This window comes from Phascolarctos cinereus, unplaced genomic scaffold, assembly GCF_003287225.1.
Source record: "Phascolarctos cinereus isolate Bilbo 61053 unplaced genomic scaffold, phaCin_HiC Scaffold_3;HRSCAF=262, whole genome shotgun sequence".
NCBI lineage: Eukaryota > Metazoa > Chordata > Mammalia > Diprotodontia > Phascolarctidae > Phascolarctos > Phascolarctos cinereus.
Genome location: NW_027555736.1, coordinates 142,532,668 through 142,549,879, shown reverse-complemented (window position 1 = coordinate 142,549,879; position 17,212 = coordinate 142,532,668). Strand labels below are relative to the sequence as shown.

The 17,212-nt window shown below is 40.8% G+C and overlaps 1 protein-coding gene and 1 long non-coding RNA gene across 4 annotated transcripts in view; one reads left to right on the top strand and one right to left on the bottom strand.

Moving 5' to 3' along the window:
* Window positions 1-8,333, bottom strand: part of LOC144456307 (uncharacterized) — a 118,471-nt gene extending 110,138 nt beyond the window's left edge. Inside the window, exon 1 of the long non-coding RNA XR_013485330.1 lies at window positions 8,169-8,333. This is a non-coding gene — a long non-coding RNA (uncharacterized LOC144456307). The remainder of the gene's footprint in view (window positions 1-8,168) is intronic.
* The window catches only part of CA12 (carbonic anhydrase 12), an 80,066-nt gene that overhangs the window by 13,993 nt on the left and 48,861 nt on the right, over window positions 1-17,212 (top strand). For all 3 annotated transcript variants that reach the window (XM_078151195.1, XM_078151194.1, XM_078151197.1), the window contains exon 2: window positions 930-950. In XM_078151195.1, coding sequence (XP_078007321.1) covers window positions 930-950 — 21 coding nt within the window. The remainder of the gene's footprint in view (window positions 1-929; window positions 951-17,212) is intronic.

The following is a 17,212-nucleotide window of genomic DNA, read 5'->3' as shown; positions in this document are numbered from 1 at the left end:
CCGGTTGTGAGACCCTTCACTTTTCACTGCTCCAGGCATTGAGAAGATGATAAACTGTAGACCATCGGCTGGTCTACTTTAGTTGAAGGAGTTCCTTTATGGGAAGTTCCCTATGCCAGAGAAATCCCAAGTCCAGAACAAAAGAAAAAAAAAATGTGAAGCACCCAGCATATTGCTTTGATCCTGGTAGACACTTAGTAAACATTTGTTGAGTTGAATTGAAATTTTCTCACCTGAGAACCTCACAAAATCATAGAATCTTAGAGTTGTGAGGGATCTCTAAGGTCATCTAGTCCAATTCAAACCTGGACAAGAATTCCTCCTACCTTTACCTAGCAAATGTCATTTTGGCTTTTGTTTCATGACCTCCAGTAAAGGGACAGCTAGATGGTATATAGTGCCTGGAGCACTACATTTGGGAGTCACAAAGATCTAAGTTCAAATCTGACTTCAGACATTTACTAGCTGTGTGATTCTGGACAAGCCACTTTACCCTCTGTCTGTCTCAGTTTCCCCATCTGTAAATTGGGAATAATAATAGCACCTACGTCCCCAGGTTGTTGTGAGGATGGAATGAGATAATAATTGTCAGGTGCTTTGCAAACCTTGAAGTGTCATATAAAGAAAACTTGCTATTATTAGCAGTATTTCTTCCTAGACAGGTGGCCCATTCCACTTTTGTATCACAGTAAGTTTTTCCATCAATTGTAGGAAGTTTTTTCTCTCTTCAAACCTACAGCGACCTCAGTGAAACTTCCATCAATTGCTTTTAGTTCTGGAGCCAAGTAGAACAAGTCTACACCTTTTCCACGCAAGAGCCCTTCAGATACTTGAAAACAGCTATAATGCCCCCTTAGTCATATTTTGTCAATATTAAAAATTCGCTATTCTTTTAACTTGTACTTACTTGTTTTAATTTTGTTTTGCAGGATCAAAGTGGACCTATGTTGGTAAGTAGTGACTTTTAATTCCTTTCATCAGGAGAGGGTTGAACTTAGAGAAGATGTCAGAAATGAAGAGTGATATATTCTGAAGTGAGTCGGGAGATACAGCCGGGGGGGGGGGGAGGAAGGGGAAGGTGCTTATCATCACAATCAGCAAGTGTAATGAAACAACCCTGGAGTTGGTCTGTTGAGAACCACAACTGCTTTCATTATTCAATGAAAATACAAAAGTTTCTAGGAAAGATTGGTTCCCTGTGAGGTTACTATGGCTCAGGAGGTGTGTGTGTTACATGCTGTTCTCCAGAGGATTGAACAGGCTGGATTATCAGGCTCGCCAGTGCTCTGCATCACAAGTCATGGCTTCCAGAGCCTCACAAGGATTCCCGTGACAAAGTAGTACTCAGAGTTACCGATACTGGGCAAGTAGCCTCTGGAAGGGAATGTAGGAAAGTGGTAGCCCTCTCTTCACTAGAGATAGGGTTACTTTCTATTTAATAATGAATAAAGGGATCCTTTCTGCAAATTTGGCTGAAGGAGGAAAAGGGCAAAAGATTTTGCTCTGATGATTTTGTTGCCGTGTGGGAAGGAATCTAGAACTTCTTATGCTCAGTCCTCAGGCACCTACCTGCCCAAGGCCAAGAACAAAGTTTTGGTGATGACATTTATCGGAATCTGATAATTGTCCTGCCTTGTCATGCCAGCATCTGATCTGTAAGCAATGTAGTTTTCACAGGATTGCTATTTAATGCCAAAGCTTTTTCTTGCTCTTGACCTCCATTTTGACCAGAACTGCAAGACCAGACAAAAATCAGCTTGCTTGGTGCATGGAAATGAAAAGAATGTGTTATTTAATGGTTAGAGCAGGATTGGGAAGTAAAGAGGTAGCATCACTGATTTTTCTTGCGACCACAGGCATAGAAGGCAGGTTTCTTCAGTCACAGTGGCTCTGTCTGTAGAACGAGGATTATTAATAATGACTACTTGGAAACAGTAAGAGAAGAAGAAATAGATGTAGGTTACATTGTTATAAAGAGCAGGAGGGCAGAACTGGGGACAGTGGTCCAGGGAGCATCAAATCTGCAAACACCCACGGTCAAATGAAAAAGACCTCTTTCCTTTGATGCAGCAGAAGTTGAAGATATGGGTTGACATGACTGTATGGGAATGTTCTAGCAGGGTAGCCAACTACTGCAGTGGGAGCAGAGTCCAGGGAGAGAAATATTTGACCTGGATTCCCAAAATGAAACCTCAGCAGAGGCTGTTATATCAGACTGAAAATTAGAAGAGTCACATTGTAGCATTTCTTTACCTATTTTAACATTACAGAAAGCACCCTGGATCTAGAGTGAGAGTGGTTCAAATCCCACCTACGCTGCTCATCACCTACGTGACCTTGGGCAAGTCTCTCCCTGGGTCTCAGTTCTCTTATTTATAAAACAAAAAGGCTGGATTAGATAGCCTCTCAGGTCCTTTCCAGCTCTAACAATATGATCTTATGACATTTGTATAACATATGTATATACGTATGTGTGTGCATATATACGTATACACTGATACATATGCATGTGGTATCCCAAAAGTGTTAGTGAAATTTTAAGCTACTGAAGATTTTGGGAAACCTTGTATATATAAAATCTCATTTAAACCTCAAAACAATCCAGTGAAGTAGATTAGACTGGTATTATTATCCCCATTTTACAGATGAAAAGCAACATGAGTACTGGATAGAAAGCTGGCCCTGAAGACAAGAAGACCTGAATCTAAGTCCTGTCTCTGACGCTTTACTGATGGCATGACCCTGGGCATGCCAACAAACTCTTAGAGATCTAGGCCAGAGGTGTCAAGCATGTGGCCAGCAGGCCACATTGCAGCCCACAATGCTCTTCTGAACACAGCCTGAACCAGATTAAAATGTAATTGGGAAATATTTAACAAAATAAATAAAAATACAGGAGAACATAGTTAATGTGGTTTTCTAAGTCAAAATGTGGCCCAAAGGGATCCTTTTGTATGGTTAAGTGGCCCCATTTCCATTTGAGTTTGACATTCCTGTTCTAGACAAGTTAACTACAGATTGAAGAGAACGGGCGGGCTGGCATGGGTAGAAGCATTTTCCTCAGCTGAGAGTTTCACATACCAATGAAATCACAGACCCAATCCATATTCTGATGTTACAAAATAGGAACCTGAGAGTCAGACAGGCTAAGTCATTTGTCTACAGTCATACAGCTAGTAAGTGTTAACCAGGTTTCCCTGACTCCAAGGCCAATGTCACATAAGCAGTCACACAACCAGTCTGATACTTTGTGCTCATGGCTTATGTGGCATAATGACATTCATTAGTATGTTTCTCTGTGTCTCTTAGCCCTCTGGGCTGCTCTAGTGTTTGCCTGGGATAAAAAGGGCATTGGACCAAGTGACTGCTGAACTGACAAAACCTCAACCTTTGATCATGCATATATGCCCAGAGTACAATGGACAGGATTGAAGAACCCAAGGAATTAAAGGAAAGCTTTGTTAATTCCAAATGGGTATAGAACAGGTTCTTTCTTACGTGTTGCTCATCCCCCTCAAGGTTCAGTTGCTCTTGGCTCAAACTAAAATGTCCAATATCCTGTATGTTTTTCTTTGAGGAGACACTCATCCATGAGAGGTTAATAGTTCTTCTTTGAAATAGAGAGTATAGACCTAAACTATTAATACTATTTAAGTTAGCATGTGCATTTTCTTTCATGTGCCTTATGGTGTTATCATTTCCTCAGCCTATTCCCTCCACATGATCCTATTTAAGCCTCTCATTCTCATGACTTCTCACAATAATGATGATGATGATGATGATAATGGTAATAGCTAGGAATTTATGTAGCTCTTTAAGGTTTGAGGAGTACTTTACAAATACTATCTCATTTTGTGCTTACAACAAACATGGGATATAGGTGTCATTATCCCCACTTTACAGAAGAAACTGAAACACGCAGAAGTGAAATGACTTGCCCAGATTCACACAGCTATTACGTGTCTGAGCTTGGATTTGAACTCAGGTCTTCTTTACTCCTGTTCTAGTGCCCTATCTACAGTAGTGCCACCTAGCTGTCTGAATAATGATAGCTAGAATTTACATAGCAAATTAAGGTACAACACACATTACAGATATCTAATTTTATCCTCACACCAGCCCTGGGAGGCAGGTGTTGTTATTATCCCCATTTTACAGATGAGGAAACTGAGGCAAATAGAACTTAAATGACTTGCCCAGGGTCACAAAGGTCGTAACTGAGGCCAGATCAGAACTCAGCTCTTCCTGACTCCAGATTCAGTGCTCTATCCAGTCAGCTGCCTTTATTTGTATGGTAACGCTATACATTCTGGAACACATTTTGGATAAGTGTTGTTTAGCTTTGGTTTACTTTCAAACAACAGCAAAAGACAGGGGTCAGGGTGGCATAGTGACAAGAACACTGGCTGTAGAGTCAGGGGTCCTGAGTTTGAATTCAGGGAACAAAAACTGAAAACTTGAGGAAGTCACTTCATTTTTCTGGGCCTCAGTTTCCTCATTTGTACAATGTGAAGTTTGGTTGAGATGACTCCTAAGGCCCTTGCCAGCTCTTAATTCTATTATCTTGTGTCTCAGTTCAGAAACACTGATAAAGGTTCACATTTCGGTTACACTTTCCCCCCTCTCTACACTTACTCATTCAGACCAGGATGATTAAATGTAGCAATTATGTGTGCTACCATGATCCATCTCCTGGTCTTCTGTTCATCTGTCATTTGTCACAGTTGTGATGGTGGTCTGAAGCGGGCCATAACCTCTATCCTTTGCCATCATTGTTAGATGAAAGTCATATTCTATTCCTGCTGACCACATTCACTGGGGCCATTTCTTGACTAACAATAGTCCAACAGGAGATTACATTTTAACTTAGGTTGAAAATTTTCTATTTAATTTTTATTTGTGCATCAGGCCTATTAGTCACAAGACATAACTAAAGCTTATGCAACCACAGGCCCTAAATGACTTTTATTGGGTCACTTAAGTGGAAAATTATTACCTGCCTCTACTGCTCCTATCAATTTCCTTGGCCTAGATAAAGGTAGATCACTGCAAGCACCAGCATTTTCTATGACCAAAACAACACCTTGGTGAGACCTGAAGAAATTAGCTCATGTTTCTGAAGCAGGTCTTTAACCATAGTTAGACCAGTTGAGGTGGCCTGCAGGAGACCATTCGGCATTATCCTCGTTAGCTGCTGTCCAAAGGAACTACCTTTTTCTTCTATTGGATCAAGAGTTCTTAACATTTTTTATGTCATGGGCCCCTCCTCAGAATAATTTTGTAAATGCATAAAATAAAACACATAGGATTACAAATGAAACTAATTTTATTGAAATAGTTGTCTATTTTTTTTTTAATTCACAGACCCTAGGTAAAGAACCTTTGTCTTACTAATGTGAAAATAGGTTCAGTATGAATGTATATGTAGAGCCTATATCAAATTGCACACCATCTTCGGGTGGGGGGGAGGGGAGAGATAGGAAGAAAATTTAGAACTCAAAATCTTATGGAAGTGAATGTTGAAAACTAAAAATAAATAAATAAATTTTTAAAGGGCCTAAAAAAAAAGAACCCTTGTCTTAGATGGATAATTGTGGGGAATACCAAAGCAATGACATAATGGTGTATTTGGGGGGCTTTCACTGATAACTACTTAGCTTAAAATGTATTCTCTCTCTATCTATCTCTATCTCTCTGTGTCTCTGTCTCTCTGTGTGTGTCTCTCCTTTAGTAACAGAACCCACTGAGAGGGGAACCCAAATGAGCACCTTACACATCACTAAATTCTAGTCTAGGAGGTGCTCAAGGGAAACCCTCAGGTGAAATTTTCAGTGTTGATATATCTATCACCTAATTAACAAACATTTGTTAAGGACTTACTCCGTACCAACAAGACAAGGTACTAAGTTGCTGGGGATACAAAGAAAGACCAAAACGGCCCCTGCCTTCAAGGAGCTAACATTCTAATGAGGAGACAACATAAAAAGAAATAGGTCCACGCAAGATACATACAGACAAGATGGATGGTGACCTTAAAAAGGAAGGCTCTACAAGCTGGGGGACTGAGAAAGGAAGGCCTCTTACAGAAGGTCATATTTGGGCCGACTCTTGAAGCCAGGGGTTCTAAAAGGTAGAGGTGAGCAGGAAGGCTTAATCGGAGGTGAATTGCAACTGTTAGAGGGCATTATTTGTTTATTTGTTTTAATGATGTTTTAATAATATACCTTAGAAAATCTCTATGTTGCTGGATATATGTTGTTAAAAAATAGTTTAGCAGAGGGGGTATGAGTTCTCGTTTTTCCCCTCTGCTTGTTTCTAAGTTATACTGTAATGATTAATAAAATATCTGACTTGTAAGTAACACCATTATGTGCTGGGTCAGATTGTTACATAGAGAATAGAGGCAGGGGTGGGGAATCTGCAGCCTTGAAACCACATGTGGCCCTCTAGGTCCTTAGGTGCAGCCCTTTGACTGAATCCAAACTTCACAGAACAAATCCCTTTAATAAAAGGATTTGTTCTATAAAATTTGGACTCAGTCAAAAGGCTGCACTTTAGGTCCTAGAAGGCTGCATGTGGCCTTGAGGCCCCAGGTTCTCCATCCCTGGAATAGATGAATTTACATGTTAGGTACTCTTTGTAGGGGTGTGTGTGTGTGTGTGTGTGTGTGTGTGTGCGCACACGCGTGATTGCTGCTTAAAGACTTGTTATGGTACTCCCTGAAGCAGAGCCTCCCTCAGACCATATTGACAATTCAGTTCAATTTAACAAACGTTTAGTAAGCATTTACTATATGCCAGGCACTTCTAGGTCTTGGCACACAGTAAGTGTTTAATAAATCATTTTTGATTAATGGCAAGGGCTTGTTTTAGACACTTGGGATTTGAAGACAAAGGAGCCCCTGACTTCAAGGAGCTTAGTATCCTGCTAGGAGTGGGATGCAATATGTACTCAGAAAAGTACATACAAAGTTATTCTGAGGGTGTAGGAGGTAGTTCCTGAGGTGAGCATTGAATGGAACTGTAGTAATGATAGTAATGATAATAGCTATCATTTATATAGAACTTTAAGTTTTGCAAAATGCTTTACAAATATCTTGTTTGATCCTCACAACAACCCTGGGAGGTAGGAGCTATTATCCCCATTTAACAGATGAGGAAACTGAGGCAAACAGAGGTTAATTTGACTTGCCCAGGGGCTGAGGCTGGATGTGAACATAGCTCTTCCTCACTCCAGGTCCAGCGCTCTATCCACTGTACCACCTAGATGCCTCTAAAGCTAGGTAGGATGTTACAGTGGAACAGAGCCCTCAGTATGTAGCCAGAGGACCTGGGTTCAAGTCTTAGTTCTGTCTCTTATTACCTGTGGAACCTCAGGCAAGCCACTTTCTTCTGGGCCTCAGTTTCCTCATTTGTAAAATGAGGAATTTGGACTAGTGACCTCTGAGATTACTTGTAGTTCTAAATCTATGTAACTGTGACTCCAAGAAGAAGGGGTAAGGAAAGAGAGAAGTCCAAGCATAGGAGACAGCTTCCAGAAACCTTTTTTCCAAACTATCAAATGGGAAAAACACATTGGCCCTCCCCAATATCACCCTTCTGCTATGGAGGTCAAGATACTGTAACCAGAACAGGTCTTTGCTGAGAACGCCCAGGGCAGAGCTGGATGCTACAAGGATTTCATGTAGTGAACACAAAAGCAAATTAGATGAAGAGCCACCCTTTAGCAGAGTGGGGCAGAGGAAAGGATATGGATTATAGAAAAGGTAATCAGCAAGTCTTAACTGGCAGCCTTTCACTGGTGCCCAGAATTGCTTGGAGCTAACAATAAGCAGCAGCACAGGCTGGGAACAGTTTGTTTCTGAACATGTAGGGCTTCTAGTCAATGGGCCATTTTAAATCTAATGCCTCATAGCATATTTCCCAATATTCATTCATTTATTCAAGAAAATCCTCATGAGGTACTGGCATTCGTGATGCACCGTGCTGAGTAAGTGCCAGGAAAGTTGCAAAGATAACTGAAACATGGTGCCTGTAGAACGTCACGTAAACACTGCTGAGTCATCATCCTGTTCTGGGAGACTCCTATAGCCTGGAGCGTATAATAATGTCCTTCGAGAAGTATGTGAAGAGGGGATCTGTTATTGGATAGTAACTCATCAGACTGACCTCAGAAGGTGGCTTCTGGGACACAGATTTGGACAGCTCTCCTCTCCAGACCAAGGCAACTAGAAAGCTCTCCCTTCTGATGGCTGGCTCCACATTCATGGTGATGAGCAGACAATCAGGCTGCATTGTTCTTTGATTACTGTTGAGGCATGAGAGAATGTGCCATCCCCGCTAAAAAAAAAAAGTGAAACATGAATTCTGCTGCAGCCACTTGACTATGAAAATGTTATGGTGTGGTGTGGGGCTAGTAGATAAGAGACCACCTGGGTTCCAGACCTAGCTCAGTCAAAATGAGGGAGTTGGACTTCCAAAGATCCCTTTCAACTCTAATAGTATATTACAGTAAATGAAAAATACTTACAAGTAAAGTTCCAAGAAAAAATTTCCACAGTTGCAAGAGCTAGGTATGAGTAGGTAATCTGGCCTGCAGGGAGAACTATTTTATGCCAAGAATTCTCCAAATCAGAACTCACTGCATTAGAGAAAACAGCTTGAAAACATATTGTATAGAAGATGATGGTTCTTTGCTAATTATATCAAGTGTAAATTTGATTCTAGGCTTTTAAAAACTTATAGAAATAGTAGGTACAGTGGAACAGGTAGTGCTAGATGGGAGCTAGAAAGACCTGAGTTCAAATCTTGCCTCAGACACTAACTGTCTGACCTCGGGCAAATCACTTACCCTTTCTGAGCCTTAGTTTCCTCATTTATGAATTTATTGTCCAGCAGGAACAGACATGATTATAGGTTGAGGTTAGAGAAGGAGAAGGGAAGGGAAAAGTTAAGGAATGCATATCTCTGTCCAGCTATAGTCCTTTGTTGCCAGAAGGGATCTTAGATACCAGTAAGTCTAATCCCTATATTTTATAGCTCAGAAAACTGAAGCACAGAGAGGTTAAGCACTGGTAAGTCTCTTGTGATAGGATGGACCTCAAGTCTTTTGGACTCCAAGTGTGTTTACCAGAGCTGAAATGATACTCAGGGAGGATTATAGCTCGATGGAGACATTCATTCCTTGTGCTTTCTTTTCCCTTCTCCCTCCCTAACCTCCACCTATAAACATGTCTGTCACTGATGGATTCACTGTTTGAAGAATTTCCTATGGGAATCCTAATTTGCCCTGCAACCAAACCACATTCTTGGTCTCCCAGGCTTTCCATGCTCCCCAACTCTGCACCTCCCCTTCACATATATGCACACAATTGTCTTGCATCTGCTAGATAGTAAGCTATAATATTCACACCTCTGCCATCATCTCCTAGGCCCCCAAAAAAGACCCTTACCAAGTACTATAATTGAAACACATGAGAAAAAATATTAGAAAACTGAGGAGAAAAAAAACCACTTCTTTACCCCTTTGCTACTTTTTCTTTTATGGCAATAAAGCAAATATATCTTCAAACAGAAACCACAATATTAAAGGAAGGATTTTGTTAGGAGTTAAAATGAGTTTAAAATGGCAGTTACCCTACATCCCAGTGCCATATCAATTAGGGAGCTAGTGCAATTACATAGAGCTGATTTAATTAAGGATAACTCTCGTCTTCACAAAAGGCACGGAGTTATAACTTAGCTGAAAAAGAACACAGCAGCCTTTATGCTTGGTCCTGCCTGTGTCCCAGAGGAGGGAGGGAGTCTCTGATAATCACTGAAAGAGGTCAGCAAAAATCTTTTAGGAAAGAGAAACCAAAATCCTCACGGCATGCTTTCCCCCATGTAAACATAACCCTATTCTTTTGCTCAGGGGATTTCCCTTAAGGACAGTAATCTGACCCATTATCATTAATTGAATCTGCCCTATAATTTCAGTTGCTCTGTAATTGAAGTTCTGGCCTATTATTCTGGGTTCTATCACACCAGTCCTGTGTGAATACTGTATGGTATGCCCAATTGTCATTATTTCTTAACTCTCCTAAATTGTAGCACTCGGATTGCAGCATCTTCTGGAGAGATCTTCATTTATTAGAGTGAAATTCCTGCTGAGCTTGCTTAGACTGACCAAAGATCCACATTGAGCTCCCAAACCTGGTTCTGCAGCTGTGGGTGTTATCCTTGCAACCAGCAGGACACTGTGGGTATTGGTCAATCTCCCTGTTCCCGTGAGTCAAGAATCTCAGGGCACTCAGTTGTCATCCACTGGCAGGGCTCCCTACATTAAGCTGGACGAGGTTTTGACTTCAGTTTAGAGGATGTGTGTGTGTGTGTGTATGTGATCTCTGGGCTTATACCTTCACCTACCTAGCAGTTCCCATTTCTCCTTATCTCTTTATCAGATCACCTCTATGAAGGTCATAAAGTATTTAATTAGCTTGGTGAGAGAAAACATGAGTATATTAAGATCAGATATATGCCCATCTTAGACCACAACTTTCATTTAGCAGCCAGAAGAGGAAAGAACCCAGAAATCAAAATTTTGGTGGCTCTCAACTCCTGGCCTATGAGGCAGAAAGTGCACTGGATTTGAAATCTGAAGACCTTGGTTCAAATACCTGTTTTTCTACTTATGCCTCTGTAGCTTCAGGCAAGTCACTTCATCCGTGTCCACTTCAGTGTCCTCATCTAGAAGGCCTCTTAAGTTCCTTTCAGTTCTGGGCCTAGGAATCTATTATCTTCATCTATGATAATCCTCTGGGAGCTGAACAAAAGCAATGATCTGATGAATATGCTCTGGTGCACTGATGAGAATGGGAACCATGGTGTGCCTGACATCATGTCTGCTAGTAGCCATCCAGGACAATAGGCATCAGTGTCACTGTCCCCAGCATTCATATCAACACAGTTCCATACCAATGCACACATCTCCCTCTCCCTCAAGCCCAAGAACAAAGTATTTGGGTTAGCCGAAAGGAAATAATAACACCACCCAACTGCTAAAGACTTGGCAAAGGCGAATGCCTGGAGGAGAGCAAGCTAAGCTGCTGAGTCATGATAACCATTCTATCCCTCTCTCTTCCAGTTCAGCCCTCCCTGCATCCATCATTACTCTCCTAGGGCTTGCTCTTGTCCTGGGCATGCTGGTCACCAGACTGGCTATCAGTCCCTCCGCTATGTTTTTTGTTGTCTTTAGAACAGGGAATTGAGAATTAGCTGTTTGAAAGAAAATACTATGGTATGGGACAAGTGTGGGGGTAAAAGTAGGATAGGGATGTGGTGAGGATTGGAAAAAAGGATCTAATAGAAATGAGGAGAGTCTTAAGGCTTCAAAAACCAGATCCCAAAGGGCAGAAATTGCTCTTTTAGTCTTTCTCTTTAAACCAGAGTGAATATGGAATCCAGTTTTGACACTACTTTTGACACTAACTTTTAGAGAGCAGATTCCATGATTCCTCCCTTTCTCCCATAGGTAGTACATATGCTGGTACCCAAGGCCTGCTTCTGATAGTCACAAAGGGACTGTGATTTCCAGTTTTATAGATGAAGCATCAGAGGCACAAGGAAGTTAAAACGCTTTCAGATGATCTGGTGGTATAGCTACCACTGACTGATTCATCTCATGGAGCTCAGAGCTCCATTTCCCCAACGTCTTGCCATGTCCTATAATCACCCAACATTTTTTTGGCAAAGGAGATAATCCTTCAGGATAAATGGGGAAGTAATCAGAGTTATATTGCCTTGTCAGTTATCTGCCTGTGCTAGTTAGTATTTGTCTTTTTTTCTGCTTTGAGGAAATTGTAAAGGGGCAATCTGGGGGCAAAGGCAAGGTACTGCCCCTTTAGTAGAACAGCAGTGAAACCCCAGGCCCCAGACACCAGTCTATTACAAGCAGTCAAAGGGTATAAAGGACCCCCAAGACTTTCTGATGAAGGGGCAGCTAGGTGGCACAGTGGATAGAGCACCGGCCCTGAAGTCAGGAGGACCTGAGTTCAAATGTGGCCTCACACCAAACACTTAACATTTACTAGCTGTGTGACCCTGGGCAAGTCACTTAACTCCAATTGCCTTAAAAAAAAAGGGGGGGCCAGCTAGGTGGCACAGTGGATAGAGCTCTGGCCTTGGAGTCAGGAGGATATGAGTTCAAATACAGTCTCAGACACATGACACTTACTAGCTGTGTGACCCCGGGCAAATCACTTAACCCCAACTGCCTCACCAAAAAAGCAAAAAGAAAAGACTTTCTGATGAAGAATTTCAGAAGAGAAGTGGGGAAGCAAACATATTGAAATAAAGAATATGTGACAGGAGAGCCAGATTTTGAAAGGAAAATTAGTTTAATATAAGAAAAGAAATGGATTTTAGATTGTTTCAGAGGGATCTCTTTGTTTTATGTTTTGTTGGGGTTTTTTTGGCTAGGCAATGGGGTTAAGTGACTTGCCCAGGCTCACACAGCTAGTAAGTGTTATGTGTCTGAGGTCGGATTTGAACTCAGGTCCTCCTGAATCCAAGGCCAGTGCTCTATCCACTGCACCACCTAGCTGCCCCTGGAGGGATCTCTTTGAAATCACTTGGGTTATATTTATGGAATTGAGTTCTCAATCTAATACCAGATATTCAGTGTCTTTTCTCTGGACAAACTTCAGCTTTCTGAAAAGAATTATCATTCTTTTCACATTTTAGGGAAGTTGACCTTTTTTTTTGTACCTTCTATACATAGTTTGCTTTTGTTTTTTTTGTTTTGTTTTGTTTGTTCAATATTGTGGCAGCTTAGTGGTGCAATGGATAGAGTATTTGACTTCAAGTCAGGAGGACCCGAGTTCTAATTTTGCCTCAGACACTAGCTATGTGACTCTGGACAAGTCACTTCATCTCTTCAGCCTCACTCTCCTGATCTGTAAAATAATGGGAATTATAAGCGCCTACCTCCCTGGGATTGTTGTGCAGTTCAAATGAGATGATGTACGTAAAGTGCTTTACAAACCTCAAAGCACTACATAAACACTTATTATTATTATTATTATTATTGGTGGTGGTGTTGTTATAGCAATGTGAAGAGCAGAGAGAACAAGCATTATAGGGTTATAATTTTGAAAGATAAATTTGGGGATTATTGAAAAAGAGTATATTACATACTCACATTTCATTTAAAATATTCAACTTAAAAAACTTGATATGTGCACAACTTCTCAGAATCAATGTTGTTGTGTAAAATGACACGCAGGTGTGGTAACATTCATCGCTTGCCACTTCGCTTCTGGTATACTGGAAAGGTTAGCCCCGTGCAAATGCAGAGCTAAATAAAACTGACTTAACATATCTTGATTTTTAAAAATTTTCCATAAAGCTGTTGTATGAGCCTTGGACCTTTTAAGGATACAGAATAGAAACAGATACCTACCCACAACACAATACTAATAGAATTATGGTTAAGTGTCTTGTGATGCCTTCTCCAGTGACTCAGGAAGCTCCTTTGTTTTTGACAGACTCGGGGTTTGATTTTACCTGCTGTAAGAGGTCACAATGAAGTTGGCAAAAAATAGTTGCTGTCTGGGTAGGAGGCTGCTTTCTTGAAGCTCTTGGCTGTAAGCTTTACCCCAAGGCTAGAAGAAACTGGAGAGACCGGGTTGGTTTTGTAAGAGTTATTGACTATGGATGTTGTCTAAGTAACTCTTAGGCTGCTGGGGTTTTTTTTCTTCTTCTGATCATTGGACTTCTAAGCAAACTTAGGTGTGCAGGAAAGGCACTGTTGTAAGGCAGCAAGGGAGGAATCAGAGTATCATGAGTTAGAGTGAAGGGTTTTTAGGGCTGGTCAGGATCTCAGAGTCATCTAAGGATTTAGAGTTGGAAGGACAAGTCAAATCAACAAGCATTTAAGTGCTTACTATCTGCCAGGTACTGTGCTAAGGGCTTAAAGGTCATCTAGAACAAAATCTTCACTTTACAGAGGAGAAAACTGAGGCCCAGAGAGATGGCACGAGTGACTCAGTAGAATAAGGCTCTTACAAATGGCACACCATGAAATTTTACTCTTCACATATCCATTTAAAACTTTGTAAATTATAAACCAACTATTTTGGCCTCTGCTATAAATCTGGCTCCTTTTGAATTTACAACTAATGTTATGAATCATCAGAGCCCAAACAAAACAAAGTGCAAACAAAATGCCACTCGTTCTTCTCCTCAAGGATGGCACAGCGATAGTCATTATAGGGAGTCTATAGAAGGAGCACAAATCTGCCTACCTGCTCACCTTCAAGTCTCAAAGATGGGGAAGGGGAAAGAGGAGAGGAGTCCCAAGGCCCCGTTGGTTAATTTGATTTTAAAAAAAGAAAGAAGGAAGGAAACCAAAGTACCAGTATCAAAAATGAAAAAGGAGAATTCATCACCAGTGAAGAAGAAATTAAAGCAATTATTAAGAACTGTTTTGCCCAATTGTGTGCCAATAAATCTGACAATCTAAGCAAAAGTAATGAATATTTACAAAAAATATAAATTGCCCAGGTTAGGAGAAGAGAAAATGGAATACTTAAAGAATCCCATCTTAAAAAATGAAATTTAACTCTATAAGAAAAAAATCCCTAGGGCCAGATGGGTTCACAAGTGAATTCTACCAAACATTTAAAGAACAATTAATTCCAATACTATATAAACTTTTCAGGAATCCCAAGTTCAGGGTAATGACTGGATCTGGAGGCCTGACTGCCACAGAACCCTTTTCTGTTGCCAGTTGAAATGTTTCATGTGCCATGATTCCCCATAAAGAATATTGCATCATGAACATATAAACAAAAAAAGTTTAAGAGGCATTGCAGTAAAATGTAAGTTCCTTGAGGGCAGAGACAGTTTCATTTTTGTCTTTGTAGCCCAGTACATAACAGATTATCTTTTTCACTTTAAATGTCTAAAAAATGTTTATTGAGTTGAATTGCCCACAATCACGTAACTAGCTAGGGGCAGATACGGGATGAGAACCTGGGTCTCTACAATCCTAGCCTCATGCTATTTCTGCCACACTACTTGTATGATTAATTTTTAAGTGTTTTTAGAGAAAATAAAGTAATGAAAATTCTAAATAATATCATTTGGTCAAAAATAAGCCAGTTGAGGCTGTGTAGTATAGTGCATGGAGAGTTGGTCAGTTACCCTGGCAATAAGAAAAGGGTTTGAGTTCAAGGCACATGCTGGCTCCATGACACTAGGTGAATCACTTAATATCTCAGTGCCCAGTGCACTCCTCTGAGACTGGAAGTTACAGAGGAAGTGCCAACCTGCCTCACTAGAGGGAATTCCTCACCAGACATCATATCTGTGAATTCACAGGTCTAGTTGCAAAACAAATCCAGCAAACAAAAAAGCTGCATCATGCCAAGTTAGCTTGATTTTTTTAAAAATCAAGATAATAAGCTTAAGGGATCAAGAAAACACAATAGACAGTGTCTGTTGACATAAATACAAGACAAAAAAGATATGTGGCTATGGAAAAAGTCAATCAAATCACTCCATATTATTGATGTTGTGATTGGTGTTGTTCAGTCGTTTCAGCAACCTCATTTGGGATTTTCTTGGCAAAGACATTGGAGGAGTTTGCCATTTCGTTCTCCAGCTCATTTTACAGATGAGTGTTTGAGGCCAGATTTGAATTCAGGAAGATGAGTCTTCCTGACTCCAGGCCCAGCACCCTATCCATTATGCCACTTATCTGTTATCAATATCAGTCCACAACTGGGAAGAGCTATCAAGGAGATTCCTATTGGAACAATGCTGGGTCACTACTGTACTTGAGAGAGGCCCACTCAGAGGCTGACTTGGGGAGTGGACCAAACCAATAGTCTAATCCAATCCAATAATATTTACTAAGTGCCTACTATATGCCAAGCCTTGTGCTAAGTTAATCATGACATTAGGAAGTTGATGATGTGACTTGCAATTGACTTTGATTTGAGGGAGGGAGGGTTGTGCAAGGTCACCAGCCTTATTTTCTCCTCCAGAGCCATCTGGGTCCAGTGGCAAGATATAGATCAGGAAGACTGGAGATGGCCCAGGATGCAGTGAGAGACATTGGCCTTTTTAAACTAAAGTCTGCTCAAGTTCTCACTTTGAGTGAGGCAATGCCCATTCAGTGAATAGGCTTCTTTGAGTGAGTCAAAGGATGGCCCCTTAAATTAAAAAAAAAAAGTCAAGACCCTCAGGGTTGCTCATCAAATGAGAAACAGGGTGGTGATGGCTCTAAATTTGCATATCTCATATTTCTTTTGAGCTACTGCAATTCTGCTTTGCTCATAGAGCACAGTGTCTTCTTTGATGTAGGCAGAGGCCTGTTGGCAATAGACAACTCTGGGGAACAGCTAAAGATCTCAGAGGAGAACCTTGAAGTGCACATGGCGGAAAAGGAATTGGTTCACTATTTTTTTCTTTTCAGATTTACTTCCATTCAAAGATTCCAAGTGCTGTCTCTTGGAAAATGCTTCCATTTCTTCAGTGCTGGGAGCTCCAGTGAGGAATTTCCTTTATTGATAGTGATCAGCACCTTCTCTGAAATTTATAGTCTCAAGGAGTGTCCTGGAGCAGTAAGTGACTCACCCAGAGTCACACAATCAGCATGTGTCAGAACCAGGACTCAAACCCAAGGTCTTCCTGACTCTATCCACTGCATAAGGCTGCCTCTCTCCTGTTTGAAAATGAAGGATACATCCCTATCCAATCCAAATATAATTATTATTTTTAAGTGCTTACACCATGTAAGTCCATGTGCCAGAGACTGGGGATTGTAAAGAAAAAATGAAAAATGGTCCTACCCTCAAGGAACTTACCTTTCACTAGATGTGTGTGTGCGTAAACATTACTTAATGTCATATTTTAGAATCTTGCTAAGTAAGAAGAGAAATTAAGACATAGATGATTCTGAATTGTATTTTTTCTCCCTTCTTTACCGTCCTGGGTTTTTCACTTTAAATCTAGTACCAATCTACTTTAGACATGTCCCTACCATGCCTCTGCATCCATATCCTCTCCTACCCCTCAGGGTCCCTACCTTCCTGCTTACTCTGGGAACAATCATCAAATCGACATTATCATTCTAGGAAAGGACACAGTAATCAATGGCCCTATGACTCCTATCCTTATTCCCTCTCACTCTACTGACCAAAACACCCCTTCCTGGCCACTCCTCT